Source organism: Alosa pseudoharengus, unplaced genomic scaffold (assembly GCF_046254945.1).
Source record: "Alosa pseudoharengus isolate Yale_2024_CS ecotype anadromous, Long Island Sound unplaced genomic scaffold, YU_APseudo_1.1 YU_APseudo_1.1_scf_14, whole genome shotgun sequence".
Taxonomy (NCBI): Eukaryota; Metazoa; Chordata; class Actinopteri; order Clupeiformes; family Clupeidae; genus Alosa; species Alosa pseudoharengus.
The window spans coordinates 26,029,670-26,057,297 of NW_027468609.1; the positions used below are offsets into that span (position 1 = coordinate 26,029,670).

General features: G+C 43.1%; 1 protein-coding gene and 1 long non-coding RNA gene across 2 annotated transcripts in view; one reads left to right on the forward strand and one right to left on the reverse strand.

Moving 5' to 3' along the window:
• fbn2 (fibrillin 2) overlaps positions 1 to 27,628 on the reverse strand; it is a 93,576-nt gene that overhangs the window by 34,003 nt on the left and 31,945 nt on the right. Inside the window, exons 15-30 of the mRNA XM_076284374.1 lie at positions 27,206 to 27,328; positions 25,624 to 25,776; positions 23,774 to 23,827; positions 23,295 to 23,420; positions 21,067 to 21,192; positions 17,155 to 17,274; positions 16,346 to 16,483; positions 9,270 to 9,320; positions 8,308 to 8,433; positions 7,412 to 7,639; positions 4,244 to 4,369; positions 3,995 to 4,123; positions 3,598 to 3,723; positions 2,693 to 2,818; positions 1,385 to 1,507; positions 479 to 604 (exon numbers count right to left, since the gene is read on the reverse strand). Of these exons, the coding sequence (XP_076140489.1) occupies positions 479 to 604; positions 1,385 to 1,507; positions 2,693 to 2,818; positions 3,598 to 3,723; positions 3,995 to 4,123; positions 4,244 to 4,369; positions 7,412 to 7,639; positions 8,308 to 8,433; positions 9,270 to 9,320; positions 16,346 to 16,483; positions 17,155 to 17,274; positions 21,067 to 21,192; positions 23,295 to 23,420; positions 23,774 to 23,827; positions 25,624 to 25,776; positions 27,206 to 27,328 (2,001 nt within the window). The remainder of the gene's footprint in view (positions 1 to 478; positions 605 to 1,384; positions 1,508 to 2,692; positions 2,819 to 3,597; positions 3,724 to 3,994; positions 4,124 to 4,243; positions 4,370 to 7,411; positions 7,640 to 8,307; positions 8,434 to 9,269; positions 9,321 to 16,345; positions 16,484 to 17,154; positions 17,275 to 21,066; positions 21,193 to 23,294; positions 23,421 to 23,773; positions 23,828 to 25,623; positions 25,777 to 27,205; positions 27,329 to 27,628) is intronic.
• On the forward strand, positions 10,776 to 14,904 carry LOC143123178 (uncharacterized). The gene is made up of 5 exons (XR_012986798.1): positions 10,776 to 11,412; positions 12,242 to 12,328; positions 12,405 to 12,554; positions 12,796 to 12,872; positions 13,644 to 14,904. It is a non-coding gene; the product is annotated as an uncharacterized LOC143123178 (long non-coding RNA).

Sequence of the window (27,628 nt, forward strand, 5' to 3'; positions counted from 1 at the left end):
CGGACTACTTTCCCATGTGGGGCGGAAGAGGTTTGTCTCTTACACACACAGAGACACACAGAGACACACACACACACACACACACACACACACACACACACACACACACACATTCATAAACACATTCACACAGAGAAATATATATACACACACAATCATTCACAAATGTGACACGTGTAAACAAGTTCCACAATCTTCCTGTTGCACTTTATACATCATTACTTTTCCTTCATGAGCAACGTGAAGCAACCATCCATCAAAACACACACAAAAAATCGCACGCATGCACACAAATCCTTCACCAAGTTATTATTACTATGTTATTACATTTTATTGCCCATTACTTTGTTGGCCCGCACTTGAAACTGGCCATGTGCTTTGTGAACACTGTTTACCCAGAAGTCGTGCCAGTGAAAGCCCACAGTGAATGGGGCCAAATCAGAGCGCACAGGGAGGAGCGGGGAGCACTGTACTGTACCTATGCAGCTCTTCATGTCCAGGGACGCCATGAAGCCATCAAAGCACAGACAGTGGTACTCCCCAGGGAGGTTGGTGCACTGGCCTCCGTCACAGATGCCCAGCTCCTCCTCACATTCATCCACATCTGTGAAAGAGAAAGAGGAGAGAGAAAGAGAGAGAGAGAGAGAGAGAGAGAGAGAGAGGGATGAGAAACACAGAAAGTAACACAAACATAAAATATGACAGAATGTGCGTCAGAGAAGAGAGGAGAGAGGGAGAGAGAGTGAGAGCGAGCATAAGAGAGAAATGGAGAGAAGAGAAGGAAAAGAGAGAGAGAGACAGAGGGAGCACTCAAGAGCGAGCGAGAGAGAGAAAAAGAAAGAGAGTGAGAGAGAACAGCTGGAGACCAGACCTTCACCGCTGTATAAAAATCACCTCCATGACGGCCCTATTGTTTGAAGTGGAGAGAGCAGACCACAGTATGCAGAGCTGCCAGCTCTGGCCCTAAAGGCCATAAAGACCTCTGGCAGCCAGGAAACCTGAGAGGAATCTGCAACTGGGCAGCTGGGCAGTCCTGCTTCATTTCAACATATGCCCCCACTGCACATGACTCAAGTGCCCTATGCTTCAACTGGTACATTATTCTTGCGTTCATGTCCAACAATTTAATCAGAGTAAAACAAAACACTAAGTACACACAAGTAAAAAAAGTATATCTGTAGGTATTGCATATATCAGGAGGAAACTAAAGGAAAGTACAGTAATTGTATGAGAAACAATTGTCTTGAAATAAATTGAGTGGTAAAAAAAATAGTTGCCGATGCAAATGATAGATGATGACAGAGAAAACTTCAGATAAGAGAGAGCAGAGAGACAGACGCTAGCAGAACCCAAAAGTTCTGGGAGTTCTTGATGTATGCCATACCAGCACAGCTCCTCTGGTCGGGCATGAGGGCATAGCCTGAGGCACAGCTGCACTGGTAGCTGCCCTCAGAGTTGGTGCAGTGCACATCACAGCCACCGTTCTCTATGGTGCACTCGTCAATGTCTGCAACCCAAAACACACAACGTCAATGACTGCTTTCATAAACGAAAGAACAGAAGATGAAGTGAACCAGGCTAAGACATTGAATGGCGGGACACGTTGATGGATAAATGAACAGATGATGAAACTGACAAATCAAAAAGTACGGATAGATAAACGAATGGCATTATAAACATAGTGACAAGTCAAAAGAATGAAAAGGCCAATTTACATTCACACACTGGCACATACAGAAAAATGTGTTTATACATTTTAAGAAATCATTTATAATTCAGAAAAAGGAAAGTAACAAAGGCACTCTGTTTAAAAGAATATATGAAAACGCCTTTAATTAAACATGGCAACAAGTTAAAAACACATGGGGCTATGTGTAGACAGGTTTCCCGTTTACCAACAAAACTAGATGGATGCGCAGCCGTGGGGTAGAAGACGCTTTGTGGCCGTCCACAACGTTATAAACTTAACCTTATAGTCGGCTGCTGTAAGCTACAATCTGAATTTTTTTTGTATACCCCTGTTCAACATCTTATATATTATTTCAGACTATATTTCAGAGTTTGCCGTTCATTTGCATTATTAATATAACATCGTATTTTGTCATTTTTGGCAAAGACATGCATTCCGTTAGGGATATTGAACATATTGAACATTCTCTAACCATCGTGATTTCAAATTGGTGCCATTTTCAGCACAAAAACTCATTTTATTCTTTTCATGGAGAGCACTGCTCTATGCTGTTCTATGGTGCTTTCTGCCTCTTAGTTGTGCAAGCATGTTTTTGTGACGTTGCATAGAAATCCATGTATTGGCCTTTTTCAGGGCATGCTTGTCTAATTAAAGGCTTCTTTGATATCTTTTTCTAAACAAAGTGCCTTTGTTACTTTTTGACCTTACTCACACCTGCTACAAAAGAGCACCAGTTTGAAGTGATTACTGACATAAGTCTCCTAGGAGTTCTTTGAGCCATTTAGTTTTGTTCTCTCATTTATAACTCATATTTATATAAATGCAAAAAGTTTTCACATTAAAGACTGACTTGGCCAATTAACAATCTTCAGCATGAACACAGTCGTCTGTTTATAAATCATTTATAATACATCAATAACCCATCTATAATCCATCTATAATCCACCTATAATCTATCTAGAATCTGTCTAAATCGACCAGGTGGCTGGACAGGCCTCCTACCTGTGCATCCCTGTAGGTCAGGTGTGGGTTGGTAGCCGGAGTGGCAGGTGCAGCGGTATGTGCCCACCACGTTCACACACTCGCCGTTTCGACACAGGGTGGAGCTCAGCTCACACTCGTTCACATCTGCACAACAAAACCACACACACACACACACACACACACACACATCCCATCAGGAGACATTAGGACATCCTCACCGTCCAAGCGCAGAGATAATGTGATGAGACAATCTTAGAAAAGTTCAGCGGTCGTTAAAGAAGGTCTTAGCCGGGGGTCACTGGTCAAGACGGAGATCTGAAGGTCTAATGTGCCCAATATGTAAGTGGGTCTCTCATCTACTTAGCCTCATTGCCTTTTTAAGCCTCAACAGCTCAATTAAACACAGTGTCTTAATCCAGCTCTGAGCTTGGACTCTTTCACAGAGAAGACCAGCCAAGCTGTGAGAGGGGTCCTTTTCCAAATGGGAGGATAGAATGAGGCGGTCAGCCTTGTTAAATGACATCAATTGAAGGCCATGGAGTGAAAGTATCAGGGGGGCAACGTATTTGATGTTTGGTGTTTGATGTCTAGAGCGCTGAGCGGTTGGGAAATGTCCTGATTTATTTGGAAATAGCATTTGCTGACCCGTAACATTACAGCTTGACCACTCCACATCCAAGGGTGTGAAAGGATGACATCAGTACTTCTCTATTGCAATAGCGGATTGGAAATGAATGTAATAGTGTAATCTATGGGAGTCTACGCCAGTTTGTGTACACCAGTGTGGTCTCTCTCCCTCTGACTCACTCAAGGCCTTTAGTGTGTGTGTGTGTGTGTGTGTGTGTATGTGTGTGTGTGTGTGTGTATGTATGTGTGTGTGTTTGTATGCGTAAGAGTGTGTGAGAATCTGTGTGCATACTCACCCTCGCAAGCATTCCTATCTGTAGACAGCTGGTGTCCATGCGGACACACACACTCGTAACTGCCATCAGTGTTCTCACACTCGCCTCCACGGCACAGGCCAGGGTTCCGCTCACACTCGTCAATGTCTGCCACACAAAGAAACACACACACACACACACATACACACACACACACACACACACACACACACACACACACACACACACACAGACAAGGGCAAGAGAAAGAGACAGAGAGAGAGAGGGGGGGGGGGAAAGGAGAGAGAAACTCAAACAAATGAGAAACACAAAACAGAACATCGTCGGTGTATTTGTGCTTTACACACAATGTAAACATGATGTCAAATCAATGGAGCCCAAACAGCCAGCGCTCCCCTCATCCACACCCTGTACTCACCCATGCAGTTCTTCATCATCATGAAGCCACTCTCGTAGCCGTCGAAGCACTCACACTCGAAGCTGCCAGGTGTGTTCACACAGGTGCCATGACCACACAGGTCCGGTGAAATACGGCACTCGTCAATGTCTGTGCAAAAAAAAAAAACCCAGAGCCGTTAGATGCTATTCTCTACTATTCCAGGTGTAACTAACACGTATCCAACTCAGCCAGACAGTTTTGTGGAAGTGTACTACTGTAGGCCTTTACCAGTGCAGTTGCGCTCCTCCATGTCGAGGGCGAAGCCGTTGTCACAGCGACACCTGAAGCTGCCAATGGTGTTGCGGCATTTGCCATGGGTGCAGATGCTGGGGAACACTTTACATTCATTGATGTCTGTCCAAAGAAACATAGGTCATGAGAGTGCGAGGTACACTTACATTAAAGAGGCCTGAATTGTCACGTTTAAACATAGAATTTTGCCAAACTTATTCTTGCTGAGGTATAGCATTGTTCAGTTAAGTAGACTCTACATGGAGAGTATACATAACATAACTTACAACTTTTAACTTATAGCCTATGCCCTATATATGTCTTATTATAGTGGATGGAATCCACTATCTTGAAATCTCCTGGCTTCTTCTTCTTCTTCTCATTATAACCTTTTCTGTTTACCTTTTCAAGAATGAATGCGACTCTAACCGCTTAACGTACAGACATGTTGAAATAACCGTTCTGAAGGTCTGGAGTGAGGCAAGAGAGTTGTTATTTCAGATTTTTTAAAAAGTTTATACTTTTTGAGAAATAGGGGATTAAAAATGTTAAAAGCTCATTTTTCCCCCATAGACTTGAATGGCTGTGATGTCATAATGGCCTAAAGCCAGCTGCGCTTGTTAAGCTCCCAGAGTAGTCAAAGACTAGCAAGATAGAGCAACGCAATTCGTTACTATGGGAGCAAAACGGGACAGTTCCGGTCTGCATAAGTGGGAGTGTCACCTTACGTCACTAAATAAACTTTCTCTCTTAATAAGCAATAAGAACAGATAAACATAATTGTGTTGACAGTATTATTGTCTGTAATCATTTATGATACCAATGAATCATTCTTTAGGACATGATATGAATAATTTTTCTAATAATTAGTCATGTGAACCGAGCTAGCTAGCTAGCTAACACTAGCTTAAAATGCTATACAAGTGGATGGGAGTAGCTATGGCAATACAGCTATGCGCTAACAAGTGACTACAAGGATACAAGGAAGTTTATTTTCACATGCATATAGTTACTGGAAGTAAGAAATGCAGTGAAATTATGTCTGGTGTCAGCCTATTTCTGCATTTATGGGGGGGGGGGGGGGTGCAGTAGAAGAGGGGTTTAGTAGATTAAGTGGCAAGAGCTGCATAAGGTGGGGCACCAACAAGGAGCACCCAAGAGCAACAGGGGCAAGGAAAAACTCCCTTACCAAGTAAGAAACCTTGGGCAGATCCACGGCTCAAGGGGCTAACCCAACTGCCAGGGGTCTTGGTGTGTGTGTTGGGGGGATGACAGGGGAGATGGGATAGTGTGCTGTGTATGTGGGGAGAGGGCAGTGTGCAATATGTGTGTTGGAGAAGCTTCCTCATGAGACAATGTGCTGTGTATTGGGGGGGGGGGGGGCAGTGTGCTGTAGGTATGTTGGGGATGTGTGTTGGAGAAGCTTCCTGATGAAATAATGTGCTGTGTAGGTAGGGGAGAGGGGGGGGCAGTGTACTGCAAGTATGGTGAAGGGACTTACTATTGCAAGCAGAGTACTGTATGTATGATGTATGTGAGTGATGACAGTGAAGATGTGTGTGTGGGCGGGAGGGGAGTGGAGCAGTGACTGTGTGTGTGTGTGTGTAGTGAGTGTGTGGGTAGGTGGGGGAAGTGTGCTGTAAGTATGTAGAGGATGTGTGTTGGAGAAAATCCTGAAGACAATGTGCTGTGTATATAGGGAGGGGGGGGGGGGGCAGTGTGCAGCAAGTATGTAGAGGAGGCTTACTGTAGCAAGCAGTGTGCTGTATGTATGTATGACTAGAAGTTAAAGGACTTCGCTTAAACTGAATATACTGTTGCAAATTCACTTGAGTATAAACTATCCACTTTAACTAATGTCAGTAATGTTATGCAGCTAGTTATCATTTAAAAGAAATTACACTTCTCCATTTAAAATGTTACCTTAGATAAGAGGCTAGCTAGCATGCTAACAACCGGATAGTAACTGGCAGCAGCATGGTCATTAATATCATTAAGTTATTTTATTACAAATCCGAACACTAAAAAATTACACTTTTAGGGTTGAAATGATCCCAAACACTTACAGATTATGACAAAATTTTCCAAAAAACCCTCAACAAATCCAGAAAGACATAATGGTAAAATTCCACAAGTCTCCATTGACATTAGTGCAGCGAAGGTTTACTCTGGTCTGCATAAAGGGGGATCCCCCCCCCCCCCTTGCAATAATCGAACGTTTGCGCCTTTCGCTCCACTTTAACCCTCTCTGGAGTAGTTCCCAGGCTAATCAGAACACTGGCACAGGTGTCACCTGTGAATCCAACTGTCTCAGCTTCTAATGAATACAATGTGGCGCTCCCCAAAACTACACATCCTGTTTAACGGCTTCTGCACACAGTTGCGTTTCGTCAATGCATGCCAGTGGGTGTTCCCGACGGTAGCTATGCAAATGACTTGAAGTATAATCGTAATTTGATTGGTTGGTGCCGTCCGTCGATTGGCTTGATTGGCCGGTGCCGTCTGTCGGTGCAGCAACAGCTGAACTTCTCAATGCGAGCTACGGGAGAAACGCGACGCAACGGACCCACAATTCAGTTCGGCAACGGATGACGTGAGCCCATGTAAAGTGAATGGGATGCATCTCAAGCACTGCAACGCACGCAACTGTGTGTAGGAGCCGTAAGTGTTTCCCGTGTGTCAAAATAAAAGTCACAGCCATATCTCATGCTTTGCGCATTATATCTCCAGAATGGCTTGACGCATATGCTTCAAATTTGGTACAAGTGTTTGTATGGACTCATAGATGAAGTGAGTTGATGTTGGAGGTCAAAGGTCAAGTCCATGAATACTCTGAGCGCGATATCTCAAGAATGCCTTGACATACATGCCTGAAATTTGGTATGAGCGTTTGTATGGACTCAACGATGAAGTGAATTGATGTTGGAGGTCAAAGGTCAAATGTCAAGTTCAAAAACACCTTGAGTGTGATATCTCAACACCAGACACACAAGGTTTTTTAGTAAGAGGGTTTGTATGAACTCAAAGATTAAGCGATTCAATGTTTTTTTTTTCAGGAATCTCCCCACCAACATTAAGCCAGCAGCTTTCCATCCACTATTGTAATTCCTCTGGCATTACATTTTTAGTTCTATTTTTATTCAGGCTTCTCAGATCTGATCTTACCCTTGTAGAAGGGTCTCCCGGTGAGAACGTCGCCTCGGTTGGCAAAGCCGGGTCCTCGCGGGCAGAGGAGGTCGTAGTCGCGGTTACCAGGATCCGGACACGCCTCACACTCCTTCCCCCAGGCGGCCCCCACCGTGCAGCAGCATGCGTCCATCCGGAACCTTCCGGACACGGGCTGAGCGCAAGTGTCCTCGTCATAGGTCAGGTAACAGTGCTCTGAGCGGACATCTGCAGAGGACATGATGATGAAAGCAACAAAACATGGATTCAGAGAAAAGTGTGCCCTGTTTTTCAAAGACAAAGTGTTCCATCCCAACGTCAGTTTATATACTTGCATTGCTAGATAAGGCTGCAAAACACAGATATATGATATCAATATTTTGAGAAAGAAAGCAACAACAAAACAAAAACAATCGGAAAGCAATTAAATGCAGCGCACGCTTGGAATGAAACAACCCCCTCTTACAGAGCCTCCATAAGGATGTAACACATGTTGCATATTACTCATTATAAGCGTATGATTACAGCATATTATTCTGCATGCAATACACCATACTACAACCACAGAAACATGGCTGGGGCACTCGATTCTCTGTCAACGGCGATCTGATTTACCAACACAACATAATCAGAACCAAAGAAGATAAAAGCCCTAATTAAATCGTTATTATCACATTAAATGGCCAACTGAAGAGTCAAAATGTAAAACGAAAATAGAGATTTGTGCCAATGTGGGCCAGATGTCAGATGAACTGTCATTCTATTCTATGCAAGTAACACGTATTTATACTATACCTTGATTGTTCAGTTTTTATTTTTTATAAGATAAAAAAAAAATATATATATAAAAAATATAAAAAATGATTGACTGAATGTAAATGTAAAGACATGCTCACCGACACACAGGCGTCCAGTGGAGTCCAGGGTCAGGCCCTCGGGACACTGGCACTTGAAAGAGCCGTGGGTGTTCACGCAGCGGCCGTGAACACACACGCCAGGGAACACCTCACACTCATTCACGTCTACAGAAAAGATGGAGAAGAAGATTTGTCATGTCGCAGAGAAATTGGAGACCAGAAATCTGGAGATAATTTCTGCGGCTGACAAGCAGCTCACTGTCAACCTTTAACATCACACAATGCATACATATGTATCTACATTACTGTATGCTTGAGATGTAGGTGACATCTTGATGTGGACATGAGGTATTAACAAATACACAAGAAAAACAAGGAAAGATCTTTTGATGTATTGGCTTACTAATTTCCAAAGATATGAATCAGGAGTAAAATATGTAGACATGTAGACACTCAAAAGAGGGCACAAGGAGGTCAAGGTGGTAATGAGACATCTAAGAAAGAATCTATGTGCACAATTGACCCTTCGTTTTGAAAAAGTTCTCCAGGTCAACAACTGACCCTTCGCTTTGAAAAGGTTCTCCAGGTCAACAACAGGAGGCTGTTTGCCTTCAGGGTAAATACTTCACTGTAGAGACATCTGATCAGCTAACTTAATTCAGAAGTCTTCTAAGATGGAGGGAGGGAGGACCCAAAAATCAAGGGCTTAATTTTATGCCAAAGAGAATGCTATGGTGAATACAGGGAGCGAGACTCTTTCACTGTGTGTTCACTCTTTATTCTGAGTCCGGATTACTCTACATCTAGTTGGTTTAGATAGACAAACCCTATGGAGCATCTGAAGCACTGGTACACACCAAATTGCTCAGATTTCATCATGGTTATGATTCATAAATCAAAAGGCACAATCAAGATGAAAGCATGTAAGACCACCAAGTGTCCCTCTGATGAGAGTGATACTCATTTTGTCAGTGTCTGTGTCTAGTCCCCAAATGGTTCACCTTCACATGTGATCCCTTTTGGACGAGCGAACCCTCTGGAGCAAACAGGATCTGGAAGAGATAAGGAGAGCAGACAAAACAATGTATGGATTTAGCAATACTCACACATCTATTCCAGAGAACAGAGGTGCAGAAGACATAACATATAACATACAGAGCTTTGCAGCAGACATATTATGCATCGCTGTGCTTTACATCTCAATTCTTGCGATGCGTGTGTGTGTACTGTACTGTATGTGTGTGTGCGTGTATGCGTGCATATGCACAAGTCTGCTTGTGCTTTTTTTTTATGTGGTTGCGTGGTTGCACGCATTAGTGCATGCATGCATGCATGTATGTGCGTGTGTGTGCGTGGTTGCATGCTTGCATGCATGCGTGTGTGTGTGTGTGTGTCTGCACTAGTCTGCACACTAAAATGCTGTTCCGAAACTGATTTAATGCAGACACACATGCCCACATCCAGAAGCAGTGATCACAGGGTTCCAAGTGGCTATTCACATTTGGCGTGCAGGTAACGATCATGGCAGTGAGTGAGGCAGCATATAAATTTACATCACAAGATATTGGCACATGCGTGCCTTTAGATTGTGAAATATGTCAATTGCAGTGCCCCCTATAGACACAATGTAACACAATTTGCCATATATCTGCAGCATGTCAAACTTCATTAACTTTGAATCTTCCCATCACAAGATATTGGCACAAACTGTTGAGGGTGTCAAATGAAACGTGACGAGTAAATGTAAGCAAATGTGATGAAGTGTAAACATGCCAAATTTCATAACTGAAGGCAGCACTTCACAAAACTTGGCGTGCGTCCAGAGGTTGTCGTAATGATGTCAAATTTTGTAGGGTTCACATCTTCTCATCGCCATTGGAACACTTACATTTACATATTTCACTAGGTGGTGCTACACCACAAATGAATGGTGTAGGCGAGGTTCATACACCTCATAGAGACCAATGTACCACCAACATTTCAAAATTTTAGGCGCAATTGTAAATGAGGTACTGTATTCTATGAAAGTTGTTTTCAGTTTTCCCAGCTTTCAGGGGGGCTAGTGCAGGGGTGTGTGTGTGGGGGGGGGGGGGGGGGGGGGTGTTCAGGGACCAAAAGTTCCTATTCCATGTCAGCCTAGTGGGGGTACATGTCCACCAAGTCTCATATTCCCCAGTGTTTCAGTTTCAGTATTCTGGGAATTGTTGACCAAAAAAAGGTGAAAATGTGATCCTGCTGCACTAGCGCTAGCAGTGGTCATAATGATTACCACATTAACACAGCATACTGGAGGAATGTACAGTATGTCACTTTATATATAACATACAGTACATGTGTTTAAAACACTTGGCCAGTGTTTGAAAGGTGCTATATATTTAAATAAAGTTGCCTTTGCCTTGCCTATGTTATGTCTGAAAAAAATTACAGCTATTTTGCTCGGCTTTGCTGCAAACAATGTGGTAAGTAAACACACATGCAAAATACTGTTCTGGGAATGTCATTACACAGTAAAATCCCAAGAGTTAAAATGACAGAGTAGACTGTTATTGACTCTAATAGAGTTACATTTACTACAGTTAGAGTAAAATGTACTCTAGCATATTAGTTAAAAAACAGAGTTAAAATCACAAGAGTTAATCAACCACCTCATTTTCTCATTTGGACGCCATTTTAGACATTTCTTGGGAGATGTTTGCCTAATTATTATTTGGATATTATTCATAAAAAATCAAGTGTTTTCTTCTGGTTTATTCCAAAGTCATTCGGTAGCTTTAAGATTTTTTTCTGGACTAGGCTACTAAAAAATTACTTGCAAGTTTGTAGGCTAGCATGTGCTACAGTAAAATAGGCAAATACTGCTAAGCTATCTATAAACGGAGTCTCTGTTATCAAGCCTATAGCTGTTCACAAAGAATAGTCAAAGCGAACAAACATTATAATAATACTAATAATTATAAGTACTGTATGTTTGTTACATGCAAGTGTGTAAGGGCTCAGACAAATTACTAACTGGCGGAACGTGCCCTCTGGCATTTCACGTCAGAGACGAACGTTAGTAGCCTATCACCCACTTCCTTCCATTTGAGAGAATGCAGCGACGCGACGGAGCCTGGTTAGAAGAATCTCTCTGAAGTGTAGTTGAAGGTGAGTAGATGTTCATCTAAAATACACTTACTAGAGATTTATTTCACATGTTCCGTAGTATGCCTCGAAAATGATAAACAATAAGCGGTGACGCGTAAGAGGAGTGTAACTTAACGTAAATGTATGGTCAAGATATCATTCTGAAATTTGTTGACCTTCAGGGGCTAACGTTAACGTTAAGTTAACTGCTAACGAAGGTTGAAAGTTAACATGAACGTTAACGTTACCTCTGTGTAACATGAGGTACATGTCAATTCGTGCTCCCGTATTGTACAATGCTATAAGTTTTTTTTTATCATGTTAATATTTACTCAACCAAATATGATACCAGTATAATCGTCTTTCATGGTCAACATTGACTTGGTTAGCAGCTAGCCTATCAGCCAACGTAGCTCTCATTGGCAGCTTAGCATAATGCAAATCAGATATCAAATGAAGGCTATGGTTAGCTTAATGAGGTAACAGTTACTGTTGTTAGCTACTTAACATTAACAGTCATTAATAGGGCAAATTAGCTTAAAGTTCATGCTCTACAAAAAAGCTTGTTTCACGTAAAACAGGCATCCATAAGCATGAATTTGGCCTTCACAAGTTGGTTATTTCAAAACTAGCTGCATTAATTGACTATCAAGGACGTGTTGATTGCTGAATGTGCATCATTGATAGCATAGAAGACACGTGTTCAGTGCAAAGTGCCAACAGGTGCACGTGCCACATTTACTAGTTTAGTCAGTGTCACTGAGATAGTTGTTACCTGTTTTTTTTTTTAAGAAACTGTTTTAAAAGTAGTGTTGATTTTGTCTGAATGTTTGATTTTATGTTTTCTCAGGATGTTGGTGAAAGTTAAATACCAGGCAGACCAGATACATTAAAATGGTGGAAACTGATGCCACTCTAGAGGATTTATTTAACCAAGGTACTGATTTATTCAATTGTTGCATTGTTTAAGTCTATTGTCAGTTTTTTTTTGTAATGTTCTGTTTTTATTTTAGTGTTCATGAAATTTGATATTTAAGCCAAACACCAAGCTGGGCTAAAATGTATGATGAGTTTGGTACAGAAGATTGACAACTATGTGTCTGAAGATGTGGTGAAGGATCCAAAATGTGGTGTATTAAAGCTGAAGCCTGCAGAAGATGATGGTGAGTTGTAATATGGAATGTAGTTAAAACTTGGTACAAGTTTTGTGAATATATCAACAGCGGTTGCAACACATTGTTTTGATGGAATTCCACTCTGTGGGGTTTGTGGATGTTGATTATGTCCGTCTTTGAGCCTATTTAGTGTTTAAAAATCTCAGCCATCAAAGACTACATGACATACAGCCGTCACAGGTACTGGACATGACTATATAACTGATTTATTCTGTCCTCTGCTTTGTAGTAGATGCATTATGTGATTCAGATGACACCACTGCCTTGTTTCCAAATAAGCCCAAGGGAGATGATGGGGTAGAGCAAGTAAGTGGCATTTTTTCCCTTGTTAAATATTGGTAAAATCTTTATGCTGCCCATTAACACAAAGGTAACCTAAACTGAAACCCACACTGAGGTATTTTTTTTTCTTCAAAAAAATTCCACACACTCAGATCTGTGCAAAATGATCTTTCTATTCTAGATTTCGGTCATAGACCCTCTTCAGGAATCCTGAAAAAGGCCCATGACCGAAAGCTATATAAAAAGATAATTTTGCACAGATGTGAGTGTGTGGATTTGTCATGCTGTGCTTGACTTTTGACTTTAAATCCCAGCATCTCCACCACCAGATGAACAGTATTATTTGTCTCTTTTAAATGATTGAACTTGAAATGAAACCATTTCATAAGTATTTCTGCATACAAATTGTAATGAATCTGTTTAAGATCAAATACATTGTTTACAGTGCACTGAATTTCACATTGATCTCCATTTCTCAAGGTCACCGAGAACTGTCGGTACAGGGGGGAAAAAACAAAACAAAAAAACAATCGGATTCACTTAGCTCGAAATGCAGCAAGGAAGCTACTGTGCTACACTCTAGGGGCATGTTCCTGAGCCCTAATGTTCATGACCCCAGAGTGTAGCGCTGTAGCTGCACAGTCGCTTTAGCTGCTGGCTTTAGCAACTCGAGCTATGTAAAACCGATTGTTTTCGTTTTACATACTCGGTGACCCAATAAATGGAGATCTTTTTGGAAAATCGCTGGATTTCCCCTTAATGCTGGAACTCACCCTACTTTACACTGTTTTATAGGAACATTTCTATGATCCAGCCAGCGGAGCAGGGTACCTGGCCTGACGCATTAAAACAATTCAGAGGAAAGCCTCAGGAACCACAAAGTCCAGCACACAATGAACATAATGGAGGACCAGCTTCTGAAGATGTGCCCGAGCCAGTCCTGAATGAAGAACAGCTGAGAGAGGCTGTATCTCTAATGAAGCATTCTTCTGATGAAGAAGTTGTGCGGCTGAAGGTGAACGTTTGATTATCGTCAGAAAAAATGGTCCATGACCCTCAATCACCTCATATGCTTGCAACATTCTCTCGATTCGTGGATGTAATGGATCAGATTGAGCAAGACTGTGTTACTGTTTGGTGAGATTTCAGCGAACCTTCTTGAGAGGTAGTCAACTATGTTCAAAGAGAAGACTATTAAACAGAGTAAAGGTCTTTCTTCCTCCAGCATCGAACTGCAAAAAAGGATCCAGGTAGCAGAATCACCACATGGGCTGTGTCCCGGTAGAACACTCAGGTTAAAGTGTGGTGAGACTGGGTGTTTCAGGGACATTTTCTGGCTTTTAGAAAACATTTGGAAATGTTACATGAGTATAGCGTTAATAATGTTCATGTTTTGGAAAATAACTGTAGTGAACACAGAAGTAATGATTTGGCGGTAGATTTTGATACAGTGGTTCCTGTTATGCATTCTGCTGTACATGAGATACAGGTTAAGGAAACTATTCAGTTTTTTGAGTGATAAGCAAAGTGTTGAGGAAATGAATCATACTTTAAGTCATCTTGAAAATCTCTTCTAGGCCCCATCCATTGGATCATGCCTTAGGTATGAGCTACACCAGGCGCGTAACTGAAGCGTTCCGTTCGCGACGCGTAAAATTCATTTTAAATGAATGGTCTATTTTTTTCGAACGTACGCGCCGCTATCACGTCTGGTGTAGCTACCTCCATTGATTATAGTGGCAGCTAATTGTTGCAACAGACGCTATGCGAACGTAACGCTTCAGTTACGCGCCTGGTGTAGCTTCACTGTTAGAATGTGTAGACTTAAACATGTCGGTGATGCTAGAATGTTTCAGTACAGGCTGTAGAGTGAGTAAAATTGGTATGTAAGCTAATGTATCACTAACAACAACTTGATATTATGTTCTAGTGGCTTTGTTCCATTTGATGCCAAATGTGTTGTACATGCATTTACCAAAGGAAAAAAAAATGAAACTTTTTATATTGTATATTGATACATTAACTTAATATTTTGTAATAAATATATTTTCAATAATTTGTCTGTATGTCCTTCAGATTTTGTAGAGCTTGATAAAGACAAGCAAAATGGTGACTCTAGCAAGAGTAGCTGGGAATAAACTCTGAATAGAGATAAACTAAGATTACCCCATTAAGAGTTAAGATGACTCTGGAAAGAGTTGTTGGCTTATAGAGTAGATTTTTCTTTACTCCCTGTGGAGTTTATCTTGGTGATTTTTCAACTCTCTGTAGAGTAAATTTAACTCTGAAAAATGTGCTCTAGGAGAAGAGTCAAATTTACTCTCTGTGGGGTGGGACCAATGGGTCTCTATGACAGAGTCAGAATCGACTCTATTAGAGTTGAAAACAACTCTGACAATTTTACTGTGTAGAAACAGCAAACAACACACGTCTCCTCATGTTTAAGATTATTTTTGTCCTTTTCCTGTGAGACTCAATGATGTGATTTCCCCCCCACTTCTCCTCCATCTCTCTGTGGCTTGGATTGTCATTAAGCTCCACTGGCACAGGGATTAGAGGCAGTCAGTGAGTGCGTGGCCGCAGGGTTGCGCGCGGAGAGAGAGAGAGGGCGGGAAACACATACTGTGTGAAAGTCAGCCCAGGCCAGCCGCTTTTTCCCAGGGAGTCGGTGAGAGGGGGCAGGGGGCCAGACCACTGAAGATGAGGCTTCACAGGGGCCTACTGCTCTGGCCAAGAGACAGACCCCCCCAACTCATTTTTTCTTAACGGCCGCTGTCATAGACGGATACGTCTCAATTTGATATTCTGCACTCCACAACGTCCCGGGGGTACGCATCTGAGCTCTACTTCCCAAATGTGATGGGACCGGTGCGTGTGTATCAACACTTTACCCACAAACACACACGTCACCCCGCCCTAGTGCATTCTGTAGTAATACTGTACTCGTACCCACATGCAAAAAAACACACACACACGCACGCGCGCGCGCACACACACACACACACACACACACACGCCAGACCATCCAAGCGCAAACTGCACTAACATTTTCTCACACAGACACAAACACATACTCACATAGACTAAATGCTACCAACATACAACAAACCCACAATCTCATCCCTTGCATTTACTGTAACCTGTAACCAGTATGACTAAACATAACCCAAGGAGCAAGCAGTTTATTCAGTCTGACAAGTTTGAGACGATCAGCCTTGAGTAAATCCCACTTCCCTGGTCCACATTAGCCTTCCCTTTGAACACACACTCAACAGTGTCTTAGGAGTGACTGATTGATGTATAATCTTCACACAAACACGAGGGGAAAAATACATGGGACTGGAATACTCGTGGCCCAGCCACAGAAGCACAGTGGAATGAAAAACCAAATCTGCCAAACCATGTTCTCCCTGAACATGCAGAAAGTCATGTGGTTATAATGTATAACGGCTGTGGCAGGTATGATGTCATAATGCATAACGGGCTGGTTGCCATACCGATCTCGCACTGTTCGCAGGGGCTGCCCCAGGCGGCGCCCAGGGTGGCACAGCACTCAGACTTCAGTGTGCCGCCGTTGATGTTGACCTCGCAGCGGCCATCTTGGATGTGGAGCCAGCAGGTGCCTTTTAGGCTGTCTGTAAGAGAGGGAGCGTGCACACACACACACACACACACACACACACACATACAGAGAGAGAAGAAAGACAGAGAACCACACAAACACAGGAAGAGAGAGAGATAGAGAGGGGGAGAGAGAAAGAGATGAACACACACACATATACACATGCAAAGAAGACACAAAGACACACACACACAGCACAGTGGATAATGAGGACATCAATGGGCACTTTAGATGTTCAAAGTGTATTAAAAGTATATGAGGCATATAAAATGAAGCTAGGATGACATATTTTATCGTGCTTGACCTATTGTGCAAAGTGTGTGTGTGTCATTGGCTATAAATTGTAGGAGGAACATGTACATGCTGGTTTAATATGGTGTAAATGATCCGGCAGAGTTTCATGGGTGATTGAACTGATTGTATTTTTACAGGTTAAAATGTCAGGGTGAATTTGTGCGTGCGCGCAGGGATTGTCTGTGTATGTTCGAGTGTCTGTCTTCGTGTATGTGTGTGTGTGCAGCCATATGCATGTTTCCACCTGCACAGAGGCACTGTACCTACACCAGAGTGTGCACGTGCATTTATCTGTGTGTGTGTGCACATGCATACATATGCATGTATTTACCAGTGCAGATGTGTGTGTGTGTGTGTGTATGTGTACTGTATATGTATGCATGTAATTACCGATGCAGATGAGTCCTGTGGAATCCCTCTTGCCGCCTGGCGAACACTCACAGGCGAAGGAGCCAGCATTGTTCTTACACACCCCGTTGACACACGGATTACTCTCGCACTCATTCACATCTGAAACACAGAGGTCAGAGTTTAACACACACACACACACACACACACACACACACACACACACACACACACACACACACAGCAGGGGAGGACAAAGACATAAAGGGTACTGTCTCTGAGAAGTCCTGAGAAGCACTCTGGAGACCTTAAAAGGGTGACAGCACATTTCTGGATGAGTTGCAACGCTCTGCTATTCTATGAACGGAGACTGAACCACACTATAAACAAATCAAACATAATAATATTTACAAGCACTTGGACGGCGTCACTGGCAAAATGTCACTAAAGCACCTTACTTTATGCAGTTGTTAGTCAGGGATACAGGGTTAGTCAGAAAACAACTGGATTGCAACACTGATGGAGAACATGATGTAATGATTGTGCTACAGTAGTTTTTTACACTTTAAACATTTCTGAGGAAAATGTTGTGAGCTAAAATACTGGAATCCTATTGAATCTTAAATTACCTAGTAAATCTAGGTATTCCAAGAAACTACTTGGAACTTGTAGTTCAAAGTGTGAGATTTCTCAACATTTCACTGTAAGGGAAAGGGGAGTTAGTGAGTACCAGTGAGTCACTGTACAGTCACTTAAAAGTTCAAAATAGGGGGAGCCACCTCACACACACACACACACAAACACTGCCAGATGGCTCATTCCTTTACCCTCCTGATGGTAATAGGTTAGGTGAGTATTTAGATGAATAGCTGTTTGTGTGTGTGTGTGTGTGTTTGTGTTTGTGTGTGTGTGTGTGTGTGTGTGTGTGTGTGTGTGTGTGTGTGTGTGTGCGCTATTCCGAGCAATTCAAACACAACCAAGTGAGTCAAAGTGGGTGCACACTGGGTTAACTGTTGACGCACATAAAGCACTAAAATCACTATTAGCAATTGTAACAATAACAACATCAACCATACAAATGGTCTAGTATATCAGGCAGCTCTGCAAGATACAGTTCTTAGGTTTCCCAGCTGAAAAAAAGATTTAGAACTTATGTATAGCTTTCCTGCCAATGACGTAATGAGCAAGAAAAAAATAAGAATGCTCTTCTCTTCAGAGTCTCAGCATACAATAGTGTGATTCAGAACCGAAGTCAGTCCATCAGGTTCATGATCAGTCTCTCTCTTTGGTCAAATCTTTAGGTGGGGATTGCATAGGTCAGTGGCAAGCCGCAGCAGCAAGCATAACGCAATGCTCAGTCCATAATAAGTTCTATCTCGTTCCTAAGTAACACAAATCGCATTGCGCTTTTGAAAGTTGAACTAAGTTCAACGCTCAGCTTGTTCAACGCTAGCATTACGCTAGCGCTGCCACCGTTCCGCAGCCGAACCAAAGAGAACAATAGGAAACCTGCCGCTTGCCGCTGGTCAGTGTGACCCCTGCCTTAGTGAGACGGCCCTCAAGTGTGTCCCCTGGTCCCCTGATGCACTTGAAACATCCTGTGGGGGACCTCCTCCAGCTGTTGGACATCAGTGGATGACTGAGCCTCACCAGGGCCTCCCCTGCAGCTGCTCAAAGCCAAACGGTCAGCCTCCCTGCGACCGTCTGGGCAGCTCTGAGTTATGGCCCTATAAAACTACAGAGGGGTGTGACCGGAGAGAGGGACCACAGTCCAGTTTCGGTCTCCGCTCCCTTGGTCAGTGCAGAGTGTCTAGCAACAGCAGCACAAACATGATACAGTTCACAGTGTCAGCAATGACTGTCACTATGGTAACTGTTTCTAGGCCAAAAACTGACGGACCTGGTATGATAGTGTTTTACTATAGCAAGAGTTTAAAAAAAGACACAGTCTTTAAAAAAAAAAAGACTGGACTGCTAGCTCTCCTCCTCCCCCACTGTGATTTCAATGAGCCGAAGGAGAGTAAAAAAACTTTCTCACGTAATTAAACACGTGGAATTGGCACAGCTTCAAGGGTTTCCCTTAGAATACAGGCTATACCCATTAACCTGTTGACACCCTTTACTGGATTTTTTTCCAGAAAGTTCTGCCAATGGAGAAGACCTCCAAAGTAGCTATTTTTAAGCACCTGCAGGTGTTCAACCAACCAACCTCACAGTGACTGGCTAACACAAGTTCAGATATTCTATACTCTATGTACATTTCAAGGTATCATATGGTATTGCCCTTTCAAAGCTACCAGATAGAACTATACTGTACCATACTGTTACAGAAGGTTATGGCATAAAGACATACAGTGGATGTGATCCGACAGTGACCGACATATGGACTTTTCATAAACAAAAACATGTTTACTCACCTATAGCTACAGCACACGCACTTTGCATGTCTAGCCTAGCATTCTCAAGCGCTGACCTCATGCTTGAAATGTATATAAACACACCTTTCAAACAAGAGGGGGAAAAAAGACGGTGTCCATGGCGACACAGTCTTGCGGATTGAAAACCACACATTTTCCACCATGATGCACAGGTATTTTCTGGAGGTGGTGATGGGTGTGGGGGGCCATTTGGGGTGCCGAAGCAACAGCAGGTAAAGGTGTGTATTAAATGGGAGGAGAGATCTGGCCTGGAAACGACAGAAAGTAAAAATGAACGACGGAAAGGGTCGAGCCACGCCACGCGCTGACGGTATTACAGACGTGCAGACATTATTTGTCTGGCTGCTGGATGGATGAAACGCACGGAGGCTTCTATGTGGGTCAGCAACTCGGGGAATGTTGCCTGCAGGCAGCTGGGAAGAAACATCTGGTTCAGATGAGAGCCTACAGATAGCAGCAGACTCGACCAGCTCCACTGTCCTCAGTCACATATGAGGAGGAAGGAAGCGCTGACGCCTATCAGCTGAGTTCAGTGTTTAAAGGTTGTATCAGCGATTTCAGGCCCAAAAAACGCCCAAACATAAATGATCACACTGATCTAATCTTTCGTAATGATCCGCTAGCTGTCTGCCCCATAAGCAGGAGGTCAAAAAAACGCATCTCTGTAGGCAGCCTAGGCTCCGAGATCTGTACACAAAAACAATTGCTACCAACAAGGGTTGGCAACCCACTCAAAGGCAAAATAAAGTGTTTCAACCAATAACCAACGAGATGCGCATTTAGGAGAGTTTTAATTGCACTGGAGGGAGGGGGAGGGAGTAGCGAGCTAGCACTCTGTTTTGTTTGAACATCAACAGAAGTGATGTATCCCTGCTATCGCTGATACAACCTTTAACAGGGCACATGCAATAGCCAAGGGACTGAGGATCAAAGACCTTATATTACGTTGGGAGACAAATTTGGGAGATACATAAAAAATGTAAAAAAACATCTTACAAGAGAGGCCTGTTATATTCAGATTGCAAGCCCACATAGTGATTTAATAATATATATGTATATATAATATGTCTATGTGCAATCATTAATATTTTTATTTCATCCTCATGTCTAATTTCTGATAATTGACATTTGGCAGTGCCTGTCTCCTGCGAAACAATCACCACATGTGGCTATTGTAACTGTGACTGTGCAGTGTTGTACTGAACTACAAATGTAATCTCCTCAAAAGGTCAATTTAACTTCATGCTGCATTCCTAGTAGCTGGAAATTCCCTCCCTCCTACTCAGCCCCCCAAAAAACCCCACAAAATCAACACAATTACATTTCCTTAACTTGCTCTGTGCAAAGCCTCAGCAGCAGCAGTGTTCTCTCTGGCCTGTCGGGCAGAATCCCATCACTGATTGTCAGTACACGCCTGGCTTCTGGCAGGTGTCTGCCTCCACGCTGCGCAGCGTCACGTCGCTCGGTTTACACGCTCCGCTCACTTCGCTTAGCTTTGCTTCGCTCACTCACTCACCTTCGCACGTCTCCGAGTCCGGCCTGAAGAGGTAGCCCTTTGGACAGGTGCAAGTGTAGCTTCCCGGAACGTTCCGGCAAAGGCCGTTGTCACACAGCAGCCGGTTCACCAGGCACTCGTCAATGTCTGCGGAGGACAGAAGACAGGGGAAAAGATCTCAGTGCTGTTTCTTCAAGCTGTTTAGTAATTCAGCTCACTGTTTCTCTGAAAAGCTTACAAACATAGTCACTCTTTTGGCCTACAGCTCTGACTTGATGCAAAATGAAACATAATGCAAGATGAAACATCTTACTAACATTATTATTCTCTTTACCTTTCAATGATTTGGTGAATATTACAATAAAAAGACACTACAAAACTAGACATGCACATGCAAGGCTTGAGATAAACTACTCAAGAATCTAAACAGAATGTTCATGCCAAAAGGGAGATCACCCATTAGCATTTTTGTGGTATTAAATGGATGATGTGGAGTTAAAACAAACCAGGGTTTATTTGCGCTACAAGCTATAAGCCATTTCGTTGTTAAGGCAAAAACGCTCCAGCTCAAAACTACTCCGATTAACATATTTTTACTCCCAAACAAAAGTTTGAACTCATTACCATCCATAAATAGACCCTAGGTTGTTTTGACTTGGGATCATTCTTTGAAGATGGTATAATGATGTGTACATCATTGGATACATTTACCATTACAATGAATTAGGCACGCTGACTCAATAACTGTTCATAATTACTGAGAACAGCAGAATGATGAATGATCTTAATGGATGTCGTGTGTCCATTCTATTGTCAGAGGCTAAGTAATCTGCTCAAAGTTAACATACTTTATTTTCCCAGAACTGTCACCATGTCTTCTCTGGGTGTTCAAAGCTCAGTTCCCACTGGACCAGGCTGCCTACAGTGAAACACAGCAGCTTGGGGAAGTCCATTATAATTGCACTCAGGGAAAAATAGCCTATAAACCTCTTTTCATGGAGCATAAAAAGAAAGGCTGGAGACCCTCAATGCAGCTGCAGTCGTTACCAAGAATCAGAAAAATGCCACGAGGAATTTACAGCTCGGTTTTAAAAGCTTCGAGCGGCCTGTTTAAGAGGCGTCCCACGATTTCCTACGCACGATAGGACAACTCGCCGAGCACAGCGTGAGACAACGCGGGAGCTGTCCGTGCGCCTTTAACATGATGTTTGTTTTCCTTCTTGTTAAAAGCACGGTTTTTAGCTTCCCATGCCCGTAATGATGTGCATGTCGTACGGGGATCACAATTACTTTTGTTCCCTGAGTGTAACTGGCGACATCTGGGAGACCTTTGGCCGGGTTGGCTTGACAGATTTTTGTGCGCTGCTGTTGCTTATTCTCTCTCAGGCGCATGAGGCCCGTGTCTTCACGTGGATCATACTGGTCCACAACTGAAATGTGTCTTTGTGTCTGCATCTCCCTGCCAACAACCCCCTCCCCCAAACACACAGTAATAAACACGCACGCACGCACGCAAGCGCGCACACACACACACACACACACACACACACACACACACACACACACACACACACAAGTACACAATGACATCATAAGATCTCTCCACTGCACATGAAAAGTCAGTTGGTGCAGTTAGTGAAAAGGAGCTCTCTCTCTCTCTCTCTCATTCTCTCTGTCTCTATCTCCCTCTCTCTTTAGCCAGTTTTTGGCGAGGCTGTGTCAAGTCTGTCTGGTAAATGAGATTGTTTTGACTGGGCAAAGATAGAAGTTGGCTCAGCTCTGGGGGCAGGCTGGAGGCACTGAACCTCGTGTCTGTGCTCCAGGGCCTCAGTGTTTGAACAGGGGGAGAGGAGGGTGGGATGGATGTGGATGAGGTGGACAGAACTTTAAGATGTGATGCACTGCATATGGAGGGCACTTGCAGAGTGAAATGTATGTTTCAAAATGTATGTTTCAAAAACTACAGGATATGTGTTCATGTCAATGAAGGATAAAAAAATCCTTCTGAAGTTTGTAGAGCTGACTAAGATTAGTCCACTGAGGCCTCCCAGCTCCTACAGTACCTCCCGTTTACACATTTTCAAGTAGTCGCATAATCCTGACATGAGTGTGTGTGTGTGTGTGTGTGTGTGTGTATGTGTGTGTGTGAGTCACACTGGACTCCTGTCAATGTGACACAGACGTACGGGAACACACGGTGTTTTGTTTCGTTTTTGCGGTGGTCGGCTGGCGTGTGAACTCAGACTCACCCACGCAGTTCCTGCCGCTGCCGTCGGTCTCATAGCCCACGTTACAGATGCAGCGGTAGCTGCCCCTCAGGTTCTCACACACGCCGTTGGTACAGATGTCAGGGTCCAGTGCACACTCGTTAATGTCTGCTCACCACCACAACAACAACATGGACACATCACAGATACAGTCACAATTGATGCATGACAAAACAGCAACTTTTAGTTTTCCAAACCAAAATAGACTGTAGGTATATTGGTGGTAGGTTTGTTATGTTTGTGAATAGGATCCGATATCCGAGCCCGATAAACATGTGGTTTTAATTGAACAGGATAGCCCTGGATAAATGTGAGGCATGTTTAACAAGACAGTTTTCAAACTTTATTTGTCAAACAAAGCTGTTTGTTGAGTGCTTTTTCCTCACTGTTTACAAACAGTTGTCTGTGCAGAGTAAATGAGCGAGGAGAGTTGGGATTATTTATGATGGAGAAAAGCTCACCTGTCCCATCTACTGAGAAGCCAATACCACTCCCACACAATGCCTGGAATTCTCCTGAGAAAACAGACATAAACAAATGCGGAACAATCAAAACCTACACTGTTAGGAACAACAATAGCCTCCATCAGTGTGACGAAATAGAACAATACCACAGTGTTGCGCTACTCACAGAGCTAACAGTACTGCCAATATCAGCAATCGAAAAGAGATGTAAGACTCAGAGGCAGTTTAATTGTTTAGAACCATATATTACCACATTGCAATTTAATGCAAAAAAGCTCCATGCAATTTATCTAATTTGTGGTAAACCAAAGTCATACTGTCAATGTCATGTCAGTTAAAAAGGACTATCATGACTGAAAGTGACTGATCACAGTTCTCGTTCGTCTACTGTAATCTAATAAGCTGCGGTTTCATTGCCCTGACTGGCTTCTGCACTGGGGTTTGGGTATGGTGCATGCAGGTGTCAGTCCATCTGGACGAGAGGGGGGTGGGGGGGGGGGGGGGTGTCAGGGGCATAGTAGGAACTAGAAGCTTCAGATCCCAGAGCCTGTGAGAGAATGAGGCCAACAGTAAAGTAATGTAAAGCTACCTAAAGCTCATATGTCTGAGCCCACTTTAGAGTACAGACAGTTTCAAATCCATTGCCTGAAATAAAAGTTAATCAATCTCCTTACATGTTGATTTGATTTCTACTTTTGGAGAGAGTACATGAACCAGACATATGCAAGTCCCTTGGAGTCTTTCTTAGAGTTATTAAGCTAGGGTAAAGTCTCTTGTGGCCCCACCCCATAGGGGAATTAAGAGGAGTTCCTTCCTGTGGTAACACTTTGTGATGTAGAGCCCCTGGAATTTAGAGTAAATCCCCTCAGCTTCCTCTTCTCACCTCAACACTCAATCTGAGAGAGAGCAAAGGCCCAGCGTGTCCCAGGGGAGACAGGAGAGCCCAGGGGTGAGAGCGGAGTCGACCAGTTAGTGGGTGTGTGTGTGTGTGTGTGTGTGTCTGTGCTGGTGTGAAACTTAATTAAATCCACCACTCATTACACACTCACACACACACGTATATACTAACAAACACACATACACACACACAAACACACACACAAGCATGTGCACACGCACGCACACACGCACACACACACACACACACACAAAATCACTGGAATATGTTGGAAACATGGCCAAGTGTTAAATGTTGTCTACAAATTCTCCAAACCATGACACACATGAGACATTCAAACACTCATTTCAATAGCCAACCATTTTACAAAAGCAATTAAATGAATGATAAATGTAAATGATCTGATTGAGAGCGATCTGTAGTGACCTTACTGGAAATGAAAGCCTCCACTTACAGCTCATGAAGCAGATAAATGCATGGCTTTTATGGGAGATCACTCAAAGAGACAGCTACCAAGAAAGATCTGTAGGTGTAAATCTTTCGAAACACCTGTTTTCCATTGCTCAGAGAGCATCTACAGGGCTACAGACATATTTGTTTATTTGTAACATGGTCTCATTCAATTGTTGTTGCATTTGATCATTGTCTTTTTTACTTTTTACTTTTTTTCCTTCTTTCAGTCTCTTTCTTTCTTTCTTTCTTTCTTTCTTTCCTTTTTTCTTGACAGCAAAGGACAAAAAGCAGACTTATTTTATGCGGGAAAAACAGTGCTATTCTACCCAGTTTTCTTCGAAAAAAAGAAAATCACACAAATTCGAGAAGCGGTGGCCTACAAGCATACTTCTTTAATTGAGTAAATGCCCTATAATAGCTCTGGTTTGGCCGAGTCTTACCGATGGCGCTGGTGCTGGGTGGTTTTTAGGGGTAGGGGTGGGGGCTTGTGGTGTACCTGAATTCTTGGCTGGGCAGGGTTGGCAGGGCTCGCCGAAGCTGTAATCGGCGTTGGCGCAGCAGCACTCGGACTTGGTGACCGCTCCCTGGAATGGCCGAACACACACGCCCTTCCTGATGCCTCCGTAGCAGGTGCTGCGCATGTGTGTGTCTGGGGTTGGGGATGAGCATGTGTGCATGTGTGTGTGTGTATGTGTGTGTGTGTGTGTGTGTGTGTGTGTGTGTGTGTGTGTGGAGAAGGAAGAGGAACAAAAGAGGAGAATTTTTGAGGTTCTATGAATAGAAACATCCAGTCAAGAAAATACACTCTGCGTCCATCTTCAGCCTTCCCATTGTATGTTGTGCTGAACATTTTGAATATAATTTAAACTGAATCATGGTACACAGCACAACATATTTCCCAACCCAATATTTGACAAAAATAAGATTGAATTATAGGGTTACTAACCCTTATTGTAAAGATACAGTGCCTATTGTTCAGCAGTGACACATTACATAAATATGTTGTCAACAGATATTTCACAGCTCAGATCTGTATGTGCACACACACACACATAATTTTCTCGAGTAGAACACAGCATTAGTTTCCTGAAACCTCCCTGGAGAAAGAGGACTAGAAAGTCTCTCTCCCTCTGACTCACTCAGAGGCCAGTATGACCAGTATGTGTGTGTGTGTGTGTGTGTGTGTGTGTGTGTGTGTGTGTGTGTGTGTGTGTGTGTGTGTGTGTGTGAAGGAGAGAAGGAGTTTGGCACCATCACTGCCTGGCCCTTACACACAAATTCAAAACAGGTTTGGAGTGTCACAGACAAACAGAGAGAATAGAGGAATGGACTTGAGGGTTTGTGTGTGTGTGTGTGTGTGTGTGTGTGTGTGTGTGTGTGTGTGTGTGTGTGTGTGTGTGTGTGCGTGTGCGTGTGCGTGTGTGTGCGTGAGCGTGTGTGTGCGTGAGTGTGTGTGAGGGAGAGAGAAGAGTGTGTGTATGTGTGTGTGTGTGTTCAAGTGCATGTACAAAAGAACAGAAAGAAAGATGGGCAAGAGAAAGAACAGAAGAAGACAGGAAATAATCAAGAATAATGAGGAAAGACAAAAAGAAAGGGACATTTACAAAGAATGTTCAAGAAGCATGGAAAACTTAAAATGTTTGTAATTAGTATGTGCATGGCATCCTTACTGTATCTTATTCCAGCACATTCCGGTTATTTACACGACTAAATAGGGCCTTCCAGCACTTTAGAGCCCATTTTTGCTGAGGAGCATGTCTGTGTAGATTTACTGTATGCTTTGCATTTGCTGGAGTTGTGTATAAATATGCTTAGACGACTCACCCACTACTCACTGGGAGTTCTGGACACACTGCAGAATGTGGATATGATACACTAGCTGAATATCTGTGAGTCCTCGTCTGTGTCTGAGTGTGTGTGTGTGTGTGTGTGTGTGTGAGTGTGTGTGTGCTGAGACTATGGGTGTGTGTTGTGAGTGTGTGTGTCTGTGTGTGTGTGTGTGTGTGTGTGTGTGTGTGTGTGTGTGTCTGTGTGTGTGAGTGTGTGTGTGCTGAGAGTGTATACACTTTTCCCCTTACCTACGCAGGACCGTCCATCTGTGCTGACGGCAAGTCCTGCCATACAATCACAGCGGAAGGAGCCATCGGTGTTCACACAGCGACCGTTCATACACATGCCTGGAGTCTGACACTCATCAATATCTGAGAAACAGAGGGAGAGGGAGAGAGAGAGAGAGAGACAATCAACACCAAATCTGTAACCTCTAAACAACCTCAATGAACTGTCAGGAAAGAGAAGAACAGAGAAAAGAAGAGGAGGATGAGAAAAGAGAGGATAAGAGAAGAGCAGCTATGAGATGAGATGAAGACAGAGGAGAAGAAATGATCATAGAAGAGAACAAAGAGAAGAAAGGAGGAGAGGAAAAGAGAAGAGAAGAAAAGAGAAGAGAGGAGAGGAGAGGAGAGAAGAGAAGAAAAAAGAGGAAAGGAGAGGAAAGGAGA